This window comes from Mastigoproctus giganteus, chromosome 1, assembly GCF_048544385.1.
Source record: "Mastigoproctus giganteus isolate SK-2022 chromosome 1, ASM4854438v1, whole genome shotgun sequence".
Taxonomy (NCBI): Eukaryota; Metazoa; Arthropoda; class Arachnida; order Uropygi; family Thelyphonidae; genus Mastigoproctus; species Mastigoproctus giganteus.
This window is the reverse complement of record NC_143575.1, coordinates 234,570,264-234,585,173: the sequence shown is the minus strand read 5'-3', so window position 1 is coordinate 234,585,173 and position 14,910 is coordinate 234,570,264. Positions and strand designations below refer to the sequence as shown.

The following is a 14,910-nucleotide window of genomic DNA, read 5'->3' as shown; positions in this document are numbered from 1 at the left end:
GGAATGCTTCAGAAAAGACGTGTCACTTAAATATGATCAAATTAAGATATAACTGACGAGAACATATTCACTGTTAATAAGAGCAGTCTGCTTTCAAACATTCCCGATAACCATAAATGTGTGTATGTGTGGGTGAAATCGAATAAAATGTAGCTCACAAAAGACTTTTTTTATGATCAAATGAAAAAAAAAGAAAAATTATGAAATTATGTAATTGCAAAATCTAAAAATCTCAGATGCCTAGGAAAAAATAATCGTTGATGTGTCAAGCAAACTAGAAACCAGATAACCCGGGAACTTTTTCACCGTGAGTTACAGCAATGAATATATACTAAATGATCACTGAATTAGGACCACCCCAATGAAAAATGAGCCACCCGGTGTGGAGAGAGCGGCGATTCCACCAACAAAAATAGGCCGCCGTAGCCTAGTGGTCAGGCGCGCGGGTGCATAAGTACACGTGCCTTGAGTGACCGGGGTTCAAGGCCGTGACTGCTGAATACGGTGCTGTTTCTTGTATTCTGTCTATCTTGTGAACTCCTCTGACCGTTTGGTCGTCCCGGAGTATAAACAGAAAATTTATTTATTTATTTAATTCTACATGGGAGGGCTTATTTAGTACACCTGATGGTCTAGCATTACTTTTGGAAATTCTTTTTTCTTAGGTCAAGGTTGCTCAAAGGCGGTATGCCATGCTTCCCGCAAATTTAATAGCACAAGTTATTTAATAAAAATTATTGTAATCACGGACAGTGAAATCAAATCACACAAGTATTCTATGTAGCAGATGAAGAAAACTTCAAGCAGTGACTCCACTAATTTTTCATTTATGTGCAGTTTATTTAATGTAAAATTTCAGTTATTCGTAGAGAATCCTTAATCTGTAATCATGATTCATTGAGAATCATGGTTATTCTGTCTTCCATCTTTTTTTTATTATTATTCTACCCTACTTCATCAGGATCCTCAATTAATCATGAATCAATTCTCATTTCTTCATCAGAATTCTAAATGAATCATGATTCATTGAGAATCCTGATTACTCTGCCTTCTTTTTTTTTTTTATTCTACTAAACTAACTTCCTTGTCTTAACTGTCATATGTTACACCATTAAGCTATACATGTAGGTATTATTATGCATGTCTTCCGGACAATTTTAATTTAACCTTGGGGTACTTGTGCTGGATCTGAGAAACAGAGGGTTTTTTGGAGAGAAAAAATTATTTACAAGTAGATGGGCAAAACTGTTAGACAAGAAGAGAAACACATGGATTAGACAGCAAACTCAAGTAAGGGACATTCTTATCAAAACTAAAAAACTAAAATGGTCTTGGGCGGGACACATAGCTCGAAGACACGATGACAGATGGACTAAGAAAATAACAGAATGGTACCCAAGAGGAGCTAGAAGAAAACCTAGAAGACAACGGCGGAGATGGATAGATGAAATTCATGAGTTTGTGGGTAGTAAATGGATGGTCATTGCACAAAACAGAAGGAACTGGAAAGTTGCTGGAGAGACCTTCATCCTGCAGTGGATTGAAAATGGCTGATGATGATGGGCAAAATAGTGGGTGAAACAAAATATTTATTTTATCTTAAAGATATCTACTGTGGCAGCTCTTCGGCACGATACATCGCCCCCTGCCACTCTTTTGGAGGAGCTTTGGTTCGATTCCCATCAATGACTGGAGGAATTTCTAAACACCTCTTCAATCGAGGCTGTAATTAGCTGCTCCAGATGGTGGGAGTAGAGTGCTTCCCTCGTGAGTTAATCCGGGTTTTTCAGCTCATACAACATACAAATCGGCGTACGAACACACATAGACATAATACACTTGCGGTTCTGAGCAATTTTTATTTACATTAAAAACCCATTCTTTTTAATAATTTGCCCACTCCTTTAATCCATTATGGATAACAAAAATTAATTAGAAATTTAGCATGGGTACGTAGCCCTTGCGGGTAACACAGAAGATGTAATCACCGTCCTCCACACACCGGTTAGAATAGCCCTGAATTCGAATCCTGTTAATGACGCGATGCATTTTTTGGGCCTTTTTTTTTTTTTTCCCCTTCAAAACAGAGCTGAGCTAGTCAGTCTCAGGCGAGGGTAGCATGGTTTTTCTCCTTGAAACTCGAGTTGTTCTTCCAGCAAATAGGCAAATTCGACCACAGAATGCACGCAATTTACAGACAATATTGACGCGCCTGATACCTTAGTTGCCTAGGCGCTTCACACACACACACAATGATATACAAAACGTTTTACATACCATGATACTACCTCCAGATGCTTGGATTGTCTTAGTGAGATTATTCTCTCTCCACTCTTTGCCTACCATCAGTACAAAACAAAGTGTATCGCGATTAGTCTGACTACATGACTTTCTTCGATTGTTCCACTGTCCAATCACGACGTTCTCGGCACCCCTGCAAGTGGATTTTTCTATTGTTCTCTGAAACGAGTGACTTCCGAATAGACAGGCGACCCTCCAATACCCAATTTCTTCAATTCCCTGCGCATGGTACGGGTTGAAATAGGGCAGTTCTGGGCCTTGGTTGAATTCAGATGTAATTTACTGCACACTGGATGTCCTGTTTTCCCTTACAGTCCTCCTTAAAGTACGACGGCTTTGCTCTTGAAGTATTGTTTTTCTGTCACATTTACGCCTTTGAGATGTGGACGAACCGCTTGCTTTCCAATGATTAAAAACCTTTGAGATGGATGCTTTTGCGAACCAGTTATGTCTTTCGTTTCTTGAATCGTGGCTCTTGATGAACTGGAAAACTACCTTAATGCGATTGGACTATCCATTAATAAAGAGAAAACTGCACAACTCTCTATCACCAAGAAGAAAAATACCAACGATGTGAACATCATTATAGCGAACTCTCCAGTTAAAAAAGTCACCCAACATAAAGATTTGGGTATCATCTGGGACAAAGACCTCACCTTCTTGCCTCACTTTAATGCCACTCGAACGAAAACCTATTCGGCTTTATGGGCAGTAAAACAAGAGATCTCCAACTTCCATAACCCGGACCTTATCATCAAATACATTCTTCGTTGCATTTTCCCAATTCCATTATATACCTCGACTATATGGTCCTCAGCACCCTCATCATACCAAGCCAGGTTCCTCTCCTTGGAATTCTGGATCTTGAAATGGCTAAATAGGGTTGCCGGGCTAACACCTACAATCTCAAAATCTGTTCTGGTCACCAATCTTAATACGCTTCCTTGGAGGTATCTCATCATCTCTAGGAACCTTCTTACCCTCTCTCAGCTTCTATCCGGAAAACTGAAGTCACCCGATATTTGGGATATCATCGCCAGACCGTCCGACAGGAGAAGATGCCAGTCCAACACCTCCCCATACAGATCAAAGCAGATCAGATCAAAGCATGTCCTCCCTGGACAACATGTTTCCACACAACTCCTTCCAGATATTTAATAGATTAGCCATAGACGTTGAGAAACTTTGCAAGGACAGAACATACAGAGCTTCCATTCTTGCAGACATGTATTCCTTAGTCATGTTCTAGGTGGACTCTCTGTGATGCCGCACTATCCACGCTCCGATGTATCCGTATGCACTTTTATTTGTTATAACTTTATGTTTTTGTATTTGTTGTAACTTTATGTTTTTGTATCTTCACCAGTGGCTGTTTAAGGCCGTATATTGTATCTGGCTCTGTATACAATGTATTTGTCTGTATTTATGTTTTATCTCTGTATGTAATTCATGTCTTCTAGCTGCATAGCTGTAAAGGGACATTTCTTCGGAAAATAAATTGATATTAATAATAATAAACTTGTATCCACAATAAGACCTTTTTCAAAGTCTAATAGATCACTCGTTTTCTCCATTCTGATTGCTGCAATCGAACAGGCTGCGCTGTCTTTGTACTCAATGAGGCAACATGTCATGTTGTCTCGTTGAGTATAAAGTCAACGCATTTCAGTTTTCTTTGAATCTATTTGCATTTCTTCTGTTTGTGACTGTATTAATAAAAAGGTTCGTTTTTTTTTATCCAGTGTGTGTATTTAGTGGCCGCGAAAACATTTCAAACTTTGATTTTCTCCGGTCGAGGGACGATCAACGTTTTTACAATTCATTTAATGTAAATTTAATGTTAATGCAAATTTTCAATTCCATAGTGGCAGTGGGGAGAGGGCTGGCCTAAATGGCACCAGATCAAGTTGAAGATAAATATTGTTGTCATTAAAGTTCAGTACCCTAGTTGATTCATTTGATCTTGATGTAAAATGGATGCAGGGAAAATTCGTGCATTTAAGCAGTTTTTAATTATACCCGTTGTGCCTCTTCCTCTTGATCACGGCAATTTTCTTAAACAACCTAGAAGGCTCCCTTAGGAAGCACAGAGATTACCATCCATGTTTGTCCATGCTTTTTGGAAAAGATCTCGACAGAGGAACTATTGGGTTTTTTTCACACCGTGGGAGATTTTCTTTGTCTTGGGGGAAGACTGCATGTCTTTTTGTTTGTTTTTTTCCTCTCTCGGAAACTCAGGTTTTCTTTCCGCAAGCATTACAGACAAAACACACCGTCTTGTGGATTTAACTGCCTTGGAATTTAAACTAAAACAACTGAACTCTGTTTTGGTAATGACAAAATGTTTCTTTTTCGGATTAACAACTGGTTATTGTCAGATCGCATGAAAATTCCTTTCTGGAAGCATTCCGCTTCATTATATCTGGTAGAAGTTCAATTCCAACTCGACCTACACTGTGCTGCCACTTTATTAGGTAACTACCTAGCAGCGTGTTGAGCCTCCTTTAGCCTTCAAAACAGCCTGAATTCGTCCAGGCATGGATTGAACAAGATCCTGAAAACGTTGTGGGAATGGAGTACCATGCAGACATGAGTGTCACGCAGTTCTTTGAGATTCGACGGAAGTGTATGCCTGCAGCGAACAGCCCTTTCCAGCTCATCCCAAAGATGTTCAATAGGATTGAGATCTGGGGGAACTGAGCGAGCTACTGCAGCAAAGAAAAGTCATTGTCATGTTCCTGTAACCATTCCATAGTGATTCGAACTTTGTGCACCGGCGCATTATCCTGCTGGAAGTAACCATCTGACTGAGAATAAACTGTCAACATGAACGGATGCACTTGGTCAGCAACGATGTTTAGGTACGATGTGGCATTCAGACGTGAATCTATTCGTGTGGCAGACGTGAATCTATTCGTGTGGCAGACGTGAATCACGTGAATGGACCCAACTTGTGCCAAGAAAACATTCCCCGCACCATAACACTGCCCCCATCACCTTGCACAGTAGTCGTCAGACATGACAGGTCCATGGATTTATGTTGTTTTCGCCAAATTCTGAGCCTTCCATCAACATGATGCACCAGGAACTTCGACTCGTCAGACCAAGCAACCGTTTTCCAATCCTCGATAGTCCAGCGTTTGTGTTGCTGTGCGTACAGGAGGCGTGCTCTCTTGTTCTTCATTGATAACAAAGGTACGCAATGTGGCCGTCGGCTGTTGTAGCCATTCGCGACAAAGTGGAACTAGTGGTCCGTTGCGATATTTTATTCTGCGCACCAAAGTTGTATTCTGACGTGATGTGCGACATTGTGGCTAGTCTGTTTGCTTGCAAAATTCTAGCCATCCTCCTCCGACCTCTCTCAACAAGCGATTTTCTTCCACAGGAGTGTCTTTGAGAGGATGTTTTCTGTTCATTGCACCATTCTTGATACACCATTGAAACTGTGGTGCGTGAAAATTTCAGAACTGCCGTTTCAGAGATGCTTTGTCCAGCACTTCTTGCATGTACTACCATGCCACGTTCGAAGTCCGTTAGATCACTCCTTTTCCCCATTCTTGCTACGGTTTGTATTCTTATCTGATACTAGAAAGGTTGTTCTGCTGCATTTATATCCACAATTGTGGTCATGTGACTTGCAACATTGTGGGACAAATCATTTGTGTGCACAGCAGGGGTGTACTAATAAAGTGGCAGCACAGTGTATTTTTGTACTGCCTTACTTATTAAAAATGTTACCTACCCACACCCGTACAGTAGAATTTGATTGTTCTGAATTTGCGTCGATACAGCTAATGCCGAGAGGTGTCAGCATACCGTGTCTATAACCAGTCTATATTCTATGATCGGTTTTTCTTTATTGCTGGATGACAGAGTTGAGTTCGCAGGAAAAAAATAATAAGCGCACTCTTCATCCTAGGCCGACTAACTTTACCCCGATATGTAAAACTCCCTAAACGTTGAATGCTTAGGGTTAAACATTAAATATGATCGTATAACAAATAAAACAACGTATCTGAATGATCATCGCAGTTTCCCTTTTTAGATTTTACGAATAAAATGTACTGTTACTGCTGTGTATTCATCCATATTTATTTTCAAAACAAAAATTAGATGATTACCAATGATCACCGTAGCTTTTTCATTACAGAAATATGACTCAACAATACTGGTTCTAGGTTGGGAATTTACCATCCCCTTTTTACACGTTCTAGGGCGAAATCTCTGCCTATGTGGAGGCATTCTTTTATCAGTATCTCATTTTGTAATGTAAACGTGATCTTCAATTTCTCAGTCATGTTCTGGTTACAGATGAATCATGTTTTACAAGAAACGGAATTCTCAACTCTCGAAACACTCATACGTGGTCCGAAAAAAACCCACATATTATTGTCAGTATTCATTATCAAAACCTTTTCTTTAATGTTTGTGTGGTGTTCTTCGGGACAGTCTTATTAGTCTTTTATTTTTTGCGATCAAGGTTTCCCCGAATGCCATACCTGTGGAACTACTTGAAGACTCTCCTTGAAAATAGCAGGTGTGGTTTATGCACAACGGTGCGCCAGCCCAATTTTTCCATGATGTATCTGAATTTTTAAATACGAAGTATAACAAACCATAGATTGGTCAGAATGCCCTTACACAATACCCCCCTCCCCGACGATCACCAGATCTCGCAGGTGCCTCCGTAGCCAGGTGGGAAGGAGCAGCAGTGCGTAGCACACGCTTCTTGATTAGACCGGGGTTCAAGCCCGTCACCACCAAATACGGAGGATGCGGAAAGGTCAGGGAATGACCACCGGAGCAATATGGCCTTAGTTGCTAATGCTCCTAAAAAAAAAACAAAAAAAATAAATAAATAATAAATAATAATAATAAATAAATAACCAGATCTCACACCAGCCTTATATTACTTGGTGTGAGGTTACTTAAAAGCTGTGGTGTTATGTATTACTACGCAAGACGAACGATTGAGAGATCTCATTTTTCGAAGCTGCCGAAAACGTTAAGGTAACGGACACGCCAAGGCGCCGTTGATTTGTCACCCTGAATTCTGAATTGAACAAAAATGGAGGCCACTTTGAACAACTGCATTAGATGTTTTTCTTTTAGAGGTGACCGTTTCATTTCTTATGTTTTGTAATTTATGATTAATGTTTAATATTTGTGAAATAAAGATTTTTGAGACATTTTTAGGAACTATTTTTCTTATTTTTGGCGGTATAAGATGCCTTTACATTTGTTCCATGCAGTTTTGAAAGGAATTACTTATAAGGAAGGTTGTACTTGGAAACGGAAGGAAAGGGTTTAGGTTAGGTATTGGCACCAAAGCAACTAAGGCTAGGAGGCGTCAGCATATTACGTCTGTAATTACGTTTGTGTTCTTCGGTCGGCTGGACGAAAACCGGAGTTTCGGAGAGAAAAACCATGCGACTCTCGTCTGTGATCGACTAACCCAGACACGTTGTGGGAAAAAAAACCCCATAAAACTTCCTGGCGTTATTGACAGGATTCGTACTCAGGCTTTTTCCGCCCGATATGGAAGGATGGTAACTATGCTACCCGCGAGTATATGAATGAAAGAAAATAAATGAAGTTATTTTAAATAAAGATTAGTTCTGTAAATTTGGAGTTGAATTGTAAACGATACTGATTAGTTGATAAATGTGTGCCGGTTGTTTATGAGAAAGAGGTAGAATTGCAGATGCCAATTCAGAAGAACAACGTTTATGAAAGCATCTGTAAAAAGGCATACAACAGAAAAATGAACATCAGTATGATAAAAGTGAAATGAAAGAGGTGATCATTGGTCAGACTGATTACTCTGTTTTGGATATGGGCCAAGAAGTTTTAGATGGGTTTGAGGCGAATCACGTCAGCTGTAAGAATAATATTTCATCACAAGGAGAATTGTGCAAAGTTAGCAACTGCACTGAAGGAAAATAACGCAAAGATCACTGAAAGAAACCAGGTTTTCTGGGGGAAATGAAGTGTTATTTGTAATATGTTTATGCTGTGAAATGTTAAACGTTTAATTCACGTCTAGTATTTCGTAGTAAATAATGTCTACTACTAAGACATTTGTGTTTTAAACACAAATGTCTACTTATTTGAGTGTTGTTAAACAGAACAAGCATGGAAATTGTGGATTCTCTTTTAAGTGAAATAAGATAGGATAGGATTGGGTTTTGGTTTAGGAATAGAATGGCTAAATGATATAAGGAAACGCACCTTTTCTGCATCTGCCAAGTTAAAAAAAAAAAATATATATATATATACACACTTTAGCGTAATAAGAGCTATTATATGCCCAATATCTCCTATATTTTTTGCAACCTTTAATAAATAATACAGGGATTACCTTGGTCTCTTTTTAGGAAGGCTTCTTTTCCAACTCTCATAGTACATCACGTAAAGCAATTAAAATACATTGATAAAATTGATACAATTCATTTTAATGTGTTCCATACCGACAGTACGACAGCGATTTAATAACCCGGAATTGCCGTTGAGACCCCAACCCGACTCCAAAATTATCCACCGCGAGGCAACTATCAGCATAGGAAAACATTATGTCAAAATTACAAATAGATTAAAAGACGAATATGAAATATGTGAAGACTGATTTCTTCTTCCTTAAGTTAGACAAATACTTTTCGATGCCGCGTGTTCACAGGATCGAATGAAACTAAAAAATGCGCTTATGCGTATGTATTTAAAAGGAAATTTAGGTTTCATCACGCATGCATTTATAGGACCAATCATCTGATATCAAAAAAGACCTGCGAATGTTAATCGAGTTTCTACAGAGTTTCATTTGAAGAGTTTCGGCAATAAGTAACTTACTATAATTATGCTGGATATTAATTATTTTGGCTTCATTAAAGAGGAAAGAATGTTTTTCATTCATAGCATGAAATGCCAACTCTGAAGCGTTTGCTTTCGCGGCGCGTACCGAACCCTCATGTTGTTTTACCCGAAAATCCAACACCCCCCGAGTAGATCCGATATAAGCCGAGTCAGTCTTTACAAGAAATGCTGAAAACAAGACCATGTGTTTGTTGAAAGAAAGAATTAGTCGAAAGTTTCCTTAATAATGTATGTAATTTATTAGTAGGTCTAGCTATTACTTTCATATCCATGCCCTTACATAAATAATTCAGTTTGTTATACCAGGTTTCATATGGGATTGTAATAAAATGCTTTTTATCAATATTTGTTTTTATGTAAGGGCACGGATATGAAAGTGATAGCTAGACCTACTAATGAATTACATACATTATTAAGGAAACATTCGACTAATTCTTCCTTTCAACAAACACATGATCTTGTTTACAGTATTTCTTGTAAAGACTGTGACTCGGCTTATATCGGATATAGGCAGGGTTCTTATTTTGCGTTCACAATACTTCATTTCTGCTGTCTATCTCCATCTTATGATTACATACCTTTTGCATAATTCCTCACGTAGTATTCGCATTTCTTCCAGTGTCCCTTCCCCAGTTCTCTCGCCTAGTTTCATCACGAATATTGTCTTTAGTATTCTGGTTCGGAGCATGCCAGTTATGTGTCCAATTCATTTGAGCCTGTTGCTTTTTCTGTCGTTTATTATTGGGGTTACTGGTGCATTCAGGGATTTCTTTCTTTTTTTCCCCTGATTCTGAAGACACCATGTTGAATATCAACAAATAGTGCTCCAAAGCTCTTTCGATATCAGTTTTGATTTTAGAAGAGTGTTTAATCAGTACAGATTTTGTTTCCCTGTAGGAATATGGTTTAAATGCTATTTCTCTTATTGACGTTGTTGCCAAGATTTGAATTCATCCACAGTTTTGACTCTTTTATTACGCTGAAATTGTATGTTTTTGTTTCTCCTAATTTTCAAGTCTTCCGTTTTGCTTCAATGATCTAAGGCTACTAGTTTATATTTATTAGTTTAGTTTAATTAACTGATTAGATTAAAAACAAATTTATAAATATATAATATATATATTGTCTGATTTTTAGATTGTGACGGGTTTAGTGATGTGTTAATTTAATTTAGATTTATTAGCAGCTCAATTATTTGGTTGAACACCATTTCCAATTATCCCTATTTTTTTTCCAAGTAGGGCCAAATTAACTGCATAGCCAAGACATCCCTGCAATTTTCCTTAGATTATTACCATTTTCGAAATATTCATTCAAAGTTCTAATCACCTTTTCTAGACCAATGTTTAAGATCAATGAAAAGATGGTATCTCATGTCTTATATCTGTAAACCTGAAAAGGAAGCTGAGACGACGTTCGTCGTTGTTACACATTTTGAGTAGGTTTATTAGCTTTTCCCCTTAATTATTTCTCATAGACTTTCCCTGTGGATATAATCATATATATACTTTCTGGAAGTTAAGCAGCAGATATACGTCTGTGTTATGCTCTTGTGGCTTTTCGAGTATCTTTCTGTGTTGCCGTAAAAATTAGGTCTGTAGGGGATCGTCTCTTTCTAAATCCACATTGAGAATCAGGTAATTTCTTCGGCATATGAACAGATTTGTGTTAAGCACCAAAGCAAATAAGGCTATGAGCGTCAGTATGTTGTGTCGGTGACTATGTGTATTCTTCGGTCGTTTTGCAGTTTGCTGGACGAAAAACCTGATTGAAAAAACTATGTAACCCTTGCCTGAGACCGACTAAATCAGCCACGTTGTGAAATAAAAGCCATAAAAATTCCTCCTGTCATTGGCTGGATTTGAACTCAAGCCTTTGTGCAGAAATGATCTGAATTCGGTGCAAGAAAAGTCCTGAGCGCCTAACTGCGTTACCGGCGAAGGTCTCTAATAAGTTATCCTCCTCAGTATTTGAGGCTGATAGCCTGGGGAAGTATTCCATCAGTACATAAATTTTTTTGTGGGTTCATCTGTCTGGTGAGATCCATGTCGTTTTGTGTATATTTTTAAGACGAAGCATTGTAAAACTGACCACATGTGGTGTTTGTTCAACGGGTCATTGTCATTGCATCCGTGAATTCCTATTTCTGGTTGATTTTCTTGTTGATTCAGAAAATTTTTTTCATTCCAAATTTAGTATTAAGAAATCATTCTTAATTCCATCCTCTGAGTAATTTGCTGGACTCTGAACATTAATAAATACAAGTCAAACGATTGCACGTTAAGTTTAAGAACACTAGTTCTTTCATTGATGATCTCGAAATTTCAGGTGGGTGGAGCAAGGATAGATGTAATTATGAAACTACTGTAGTTCCAGGAAAACGTTCTTCTTTGAGTACAGGAAAAAAAAAGTCATATTAGTGCCATCCGAGAATTAACTCATCGGCCCACGTGTAATATGTCCATAAATTGCTTGTGTCCTCTGGTCGATTTGCCTGTTTTACCTGAAAAACCCGAATTTCCGGGAAAAGAAACCTTGCTATCCACGCCTGAAATCACCTGACTCAGCCACCAAGTGAAAGAAACTCGTAATAGTGTTCCATCTGTCATTGACGAGGTTCGAACCCTGGCCCTCTTCCACCTGTATGGTGAGGAAGACGGTAATTATAACCACTCTGCTACCCGCGCGGACTTGGGTTCAGAAAAGGAGGGTATTGAGTCCTCCTAGCTTATCGCATCAGTTCTTGACCATCTGGTTTCATGTAGAGCAAGTGTCTGAAATTTTTATATGTTGAACTTCCTGCAAATGTTTCCATTTTCCGTGAATTTAGGCTTTATATTTCCAGTCTTTTTATATTTCCAGAGTAGTCTTTTGAGTTTCTTTGGGAAGTTTTTGGAAGGTTTCTGAACAATAACCTTTTTTTACGAGATGAGACGCTCAACATTTTTGCCTGGTCCGCCGTGGGAGATCTTTCTTGTAACTAAGCTACCACCGGCACAACTCTCGGAATCCTCGGGGCGCACAGATTTCCTCACCACGACACGTTGAAAATACAATTAGTTAATACAGTTGGCAAACATGGTTAATACAAACAAACAGTTAATACTGTAAAAGCATGACTTCTAGTTAATAACAGTAATAAGAACGTGACAGTTCATGAATTGCTGTGTAACAGGTTTTGAAATGATCAAAACTGTAGTTTTCAAATGACTGGTCAAATGTAGATATTTGTGCATGAAGCCGGACCATCAGGAAAAGACAGATATAGTGTCAGTTAATTCAGCCTAGGACTTTCACAGTAACTGTACTAACACAAAAGTTTCAGTAAAGATTTACATCCTATAAGTGTCTGTCGCTATAGAATGCAAATCCGATACAAACTTATCATTAACATATTCATCTCTCAGTCTCTTCACAGACCGAGAGTTGCATATGTTAATGATATTGGACGGGAACATGTATGAAACGTAAGCAAGTTTCTGTAGTTTCCACTGATAGCTGGTGTAGAATTGTGTGTAGCACGTGATAATGCAGTTGAGAGTTTTAAGCGCATCAGTGACTTAGACCATATTGCGCCATATATATTATGTTATGCGTGTGTTCTGTGGTCGATTTGCTTGTTTGCTGGACGGAAAACCCAAGTTTGCGCTCGAAAAAACCCATGCAACCCTCACCTGAGACCAACTAACTCAACCACGTTGCGAGAAAAGCCCATAAAACTCCTTGCGTCACTGACGGGATTCGAACCCTGTTTTTATCACCCGGTATGGGGAGGACGGTGCTTATGTGCACTGTGCTACCGCAACGGCTGAGATAATGCCATTGACATCCAGAGAGTCTAGCTGTGCGTCATTAAGCTGTCTCAGTGTTGTGATGTTACATTTTAAAATGAAATGTTTCCTTGGCATGATGTCCAGACTGGAGTATAGTTCCGCTCTAGTGATTGAGGATGGATGATTCCGTGCAGTCCTGTCTAGCTAACCTAGGAAGCAGTAATCTAACGTGATTCGACATTTTTGGTGTGAGGGTGAGGTCGAAGACCAGATCACTGAAGCAGACATCATAGCTTTAACAACTTTTGCATATATTGGGCGATGGCTGTGGGATCTGAGTCCATAAGCTCCTGCCTGATAGTCCACATTTACAGTAAAATATTTGATCTTCATGTCCTTGAAGTGGGAAACGGAAAAGGTTGGGTTATTATCCCATGTCATCCTCCATTCAAAATATGTAACTATCTCTAAAAAAAAAAATATATATATATATATATATATATATATATATATATATATATATATATATATATATATATATATATATATATATATATATCGCGTAAGGTGTTTGCATCTGGTTCCGCTGTAAAATAATTTTCCATTTTCAGTTTTTGAAATCCTTTTCATCTTCATGAATCAGTCTCATGTTCATTGTTAAATCAAATCCATCATAGAAGAATATATTGTGAGGAATGACTACTCCCAGCTTCTATGACGAAGAAGAGAGTTCCTTGTGAAATACTTTATTCAGTCTAGATAAATCGTTATGCGTTGTATTTTAATTTCTACGTATGTTCCGACTCTAGAGCAGTCAAGTAACATGAATGTTACCCTAAACAAAAATTGCTTAAAGGTTGTTAAAAGTTGAACATCCTAGTCCAGTAGTTGGACGATGATATTCACTTGAATAGAAACGGTAATTTACAGAAACAGCTTGATGCAAGATGTTTAACAGACGCAATAATTCGATTGATGAATGAATATTAACAGATAAGGGAATGTCGTTTTTAGGAAGTAAAGTTTTAGCAAGAAATAACTCGCTCGTTCTCATTATTGTTCTATAACAGACAGTGCTGAAATGAATCTGCATTGCAATGCTATCCTATAAGGAGTACATTTACAAAAAATAAAAATAGCCAAACCTGAGCTTGGAGGACGGCCCCTAATGTGTACGTTCCGCCTCCCTGGTATGTGATTTTAGGCAGCTGATCATCAAGTAGAGCACACTTGTTATTATCCGGGGAAGGCTTGGTCAGATGATCCACGTGTTTCACCACGCGGTTCCGAGAACTGAATGTGATGACAGCCACACGCGTTGTGTTGTAATCCACAGTAAAGTCTGCCAGCAGCTTTTTCACGAATTTCAACTCATTGAAGAAATTTTCAGCTCCAACTGAAGCCGAGCTGTCCACTAAAAACACTAACTCCACTTGTTTGTTGACAGTTTTCCTCAGGGCTGCCACATGTCGTTTTAAAACAGCCCCGAGAACGTCCACCTTCGACTTCTCGACTTGGTTCGGCAACTTATCACGAGCTGTCTTGTCTGGTTTATGGCCACGATTAAAGAACGTTTCATACTCCTTCTCTAGTTCCTTGGGATCATCGAGCGTAGTGCACAGATAAGGCGCTACAAGGACCACCGCCACAAACAGCCTAAAAGTGCATGTCTTAGGGACCATGACTAGGGGCCCAAATCTGGTAGTCCTCTCACAACACACGTCTATCTCTGCACTCTGTGGTTATATTCCTTATGCGACACACTCATGGTTGTGTCCGGACTCCTGTGTCGGCTCTTGACACAGGCGCCGCTACTGTTAGCGCGGGGGTGGCGCATGAGCACGCTCTGGTGGCCGGCGGCCTCCAAAGTCGAGATCACTTTTCGTTTTACTTCTGAGACCAAAGATTGTTGTGAACTGCATTTTGTAATCGTTCACCTACGGGTTATTGCGAGGCTTTCTCATTC

The 14,910-nt window shown here is 38.9% G+C and overlaps 1 protein-coding gene across 1 annotated transcript in view; it reads right to left on the bottom strand.

The window, feature by feature from the left end:
- The window catches only part of LOC150091651 (sushi, von Willebrand factor type A, EGF and pentraxin domain-containing protein 1-like), a 183,168-nt gene extending 168,462 nt beyond the window's left edge, over positions 1 to 14,706 (bottom strand). Inside the window, exon 1 of the mRNA XM_090376268.1 lies at positions 14,090 to 14,706. Coding sequence (XP_090232394.1) covers positions 14,090 to 14,626 — 537 coding nt within the window. The 5' untranslated portion in view covers positions 14,627 to 14,706. The remainder of the gene's footprint in view (positions 1 to 14,089) is intronic.
- Between the last annotated feature and the right edge of the window lie 204 nt (positions 14,707 to 14,910).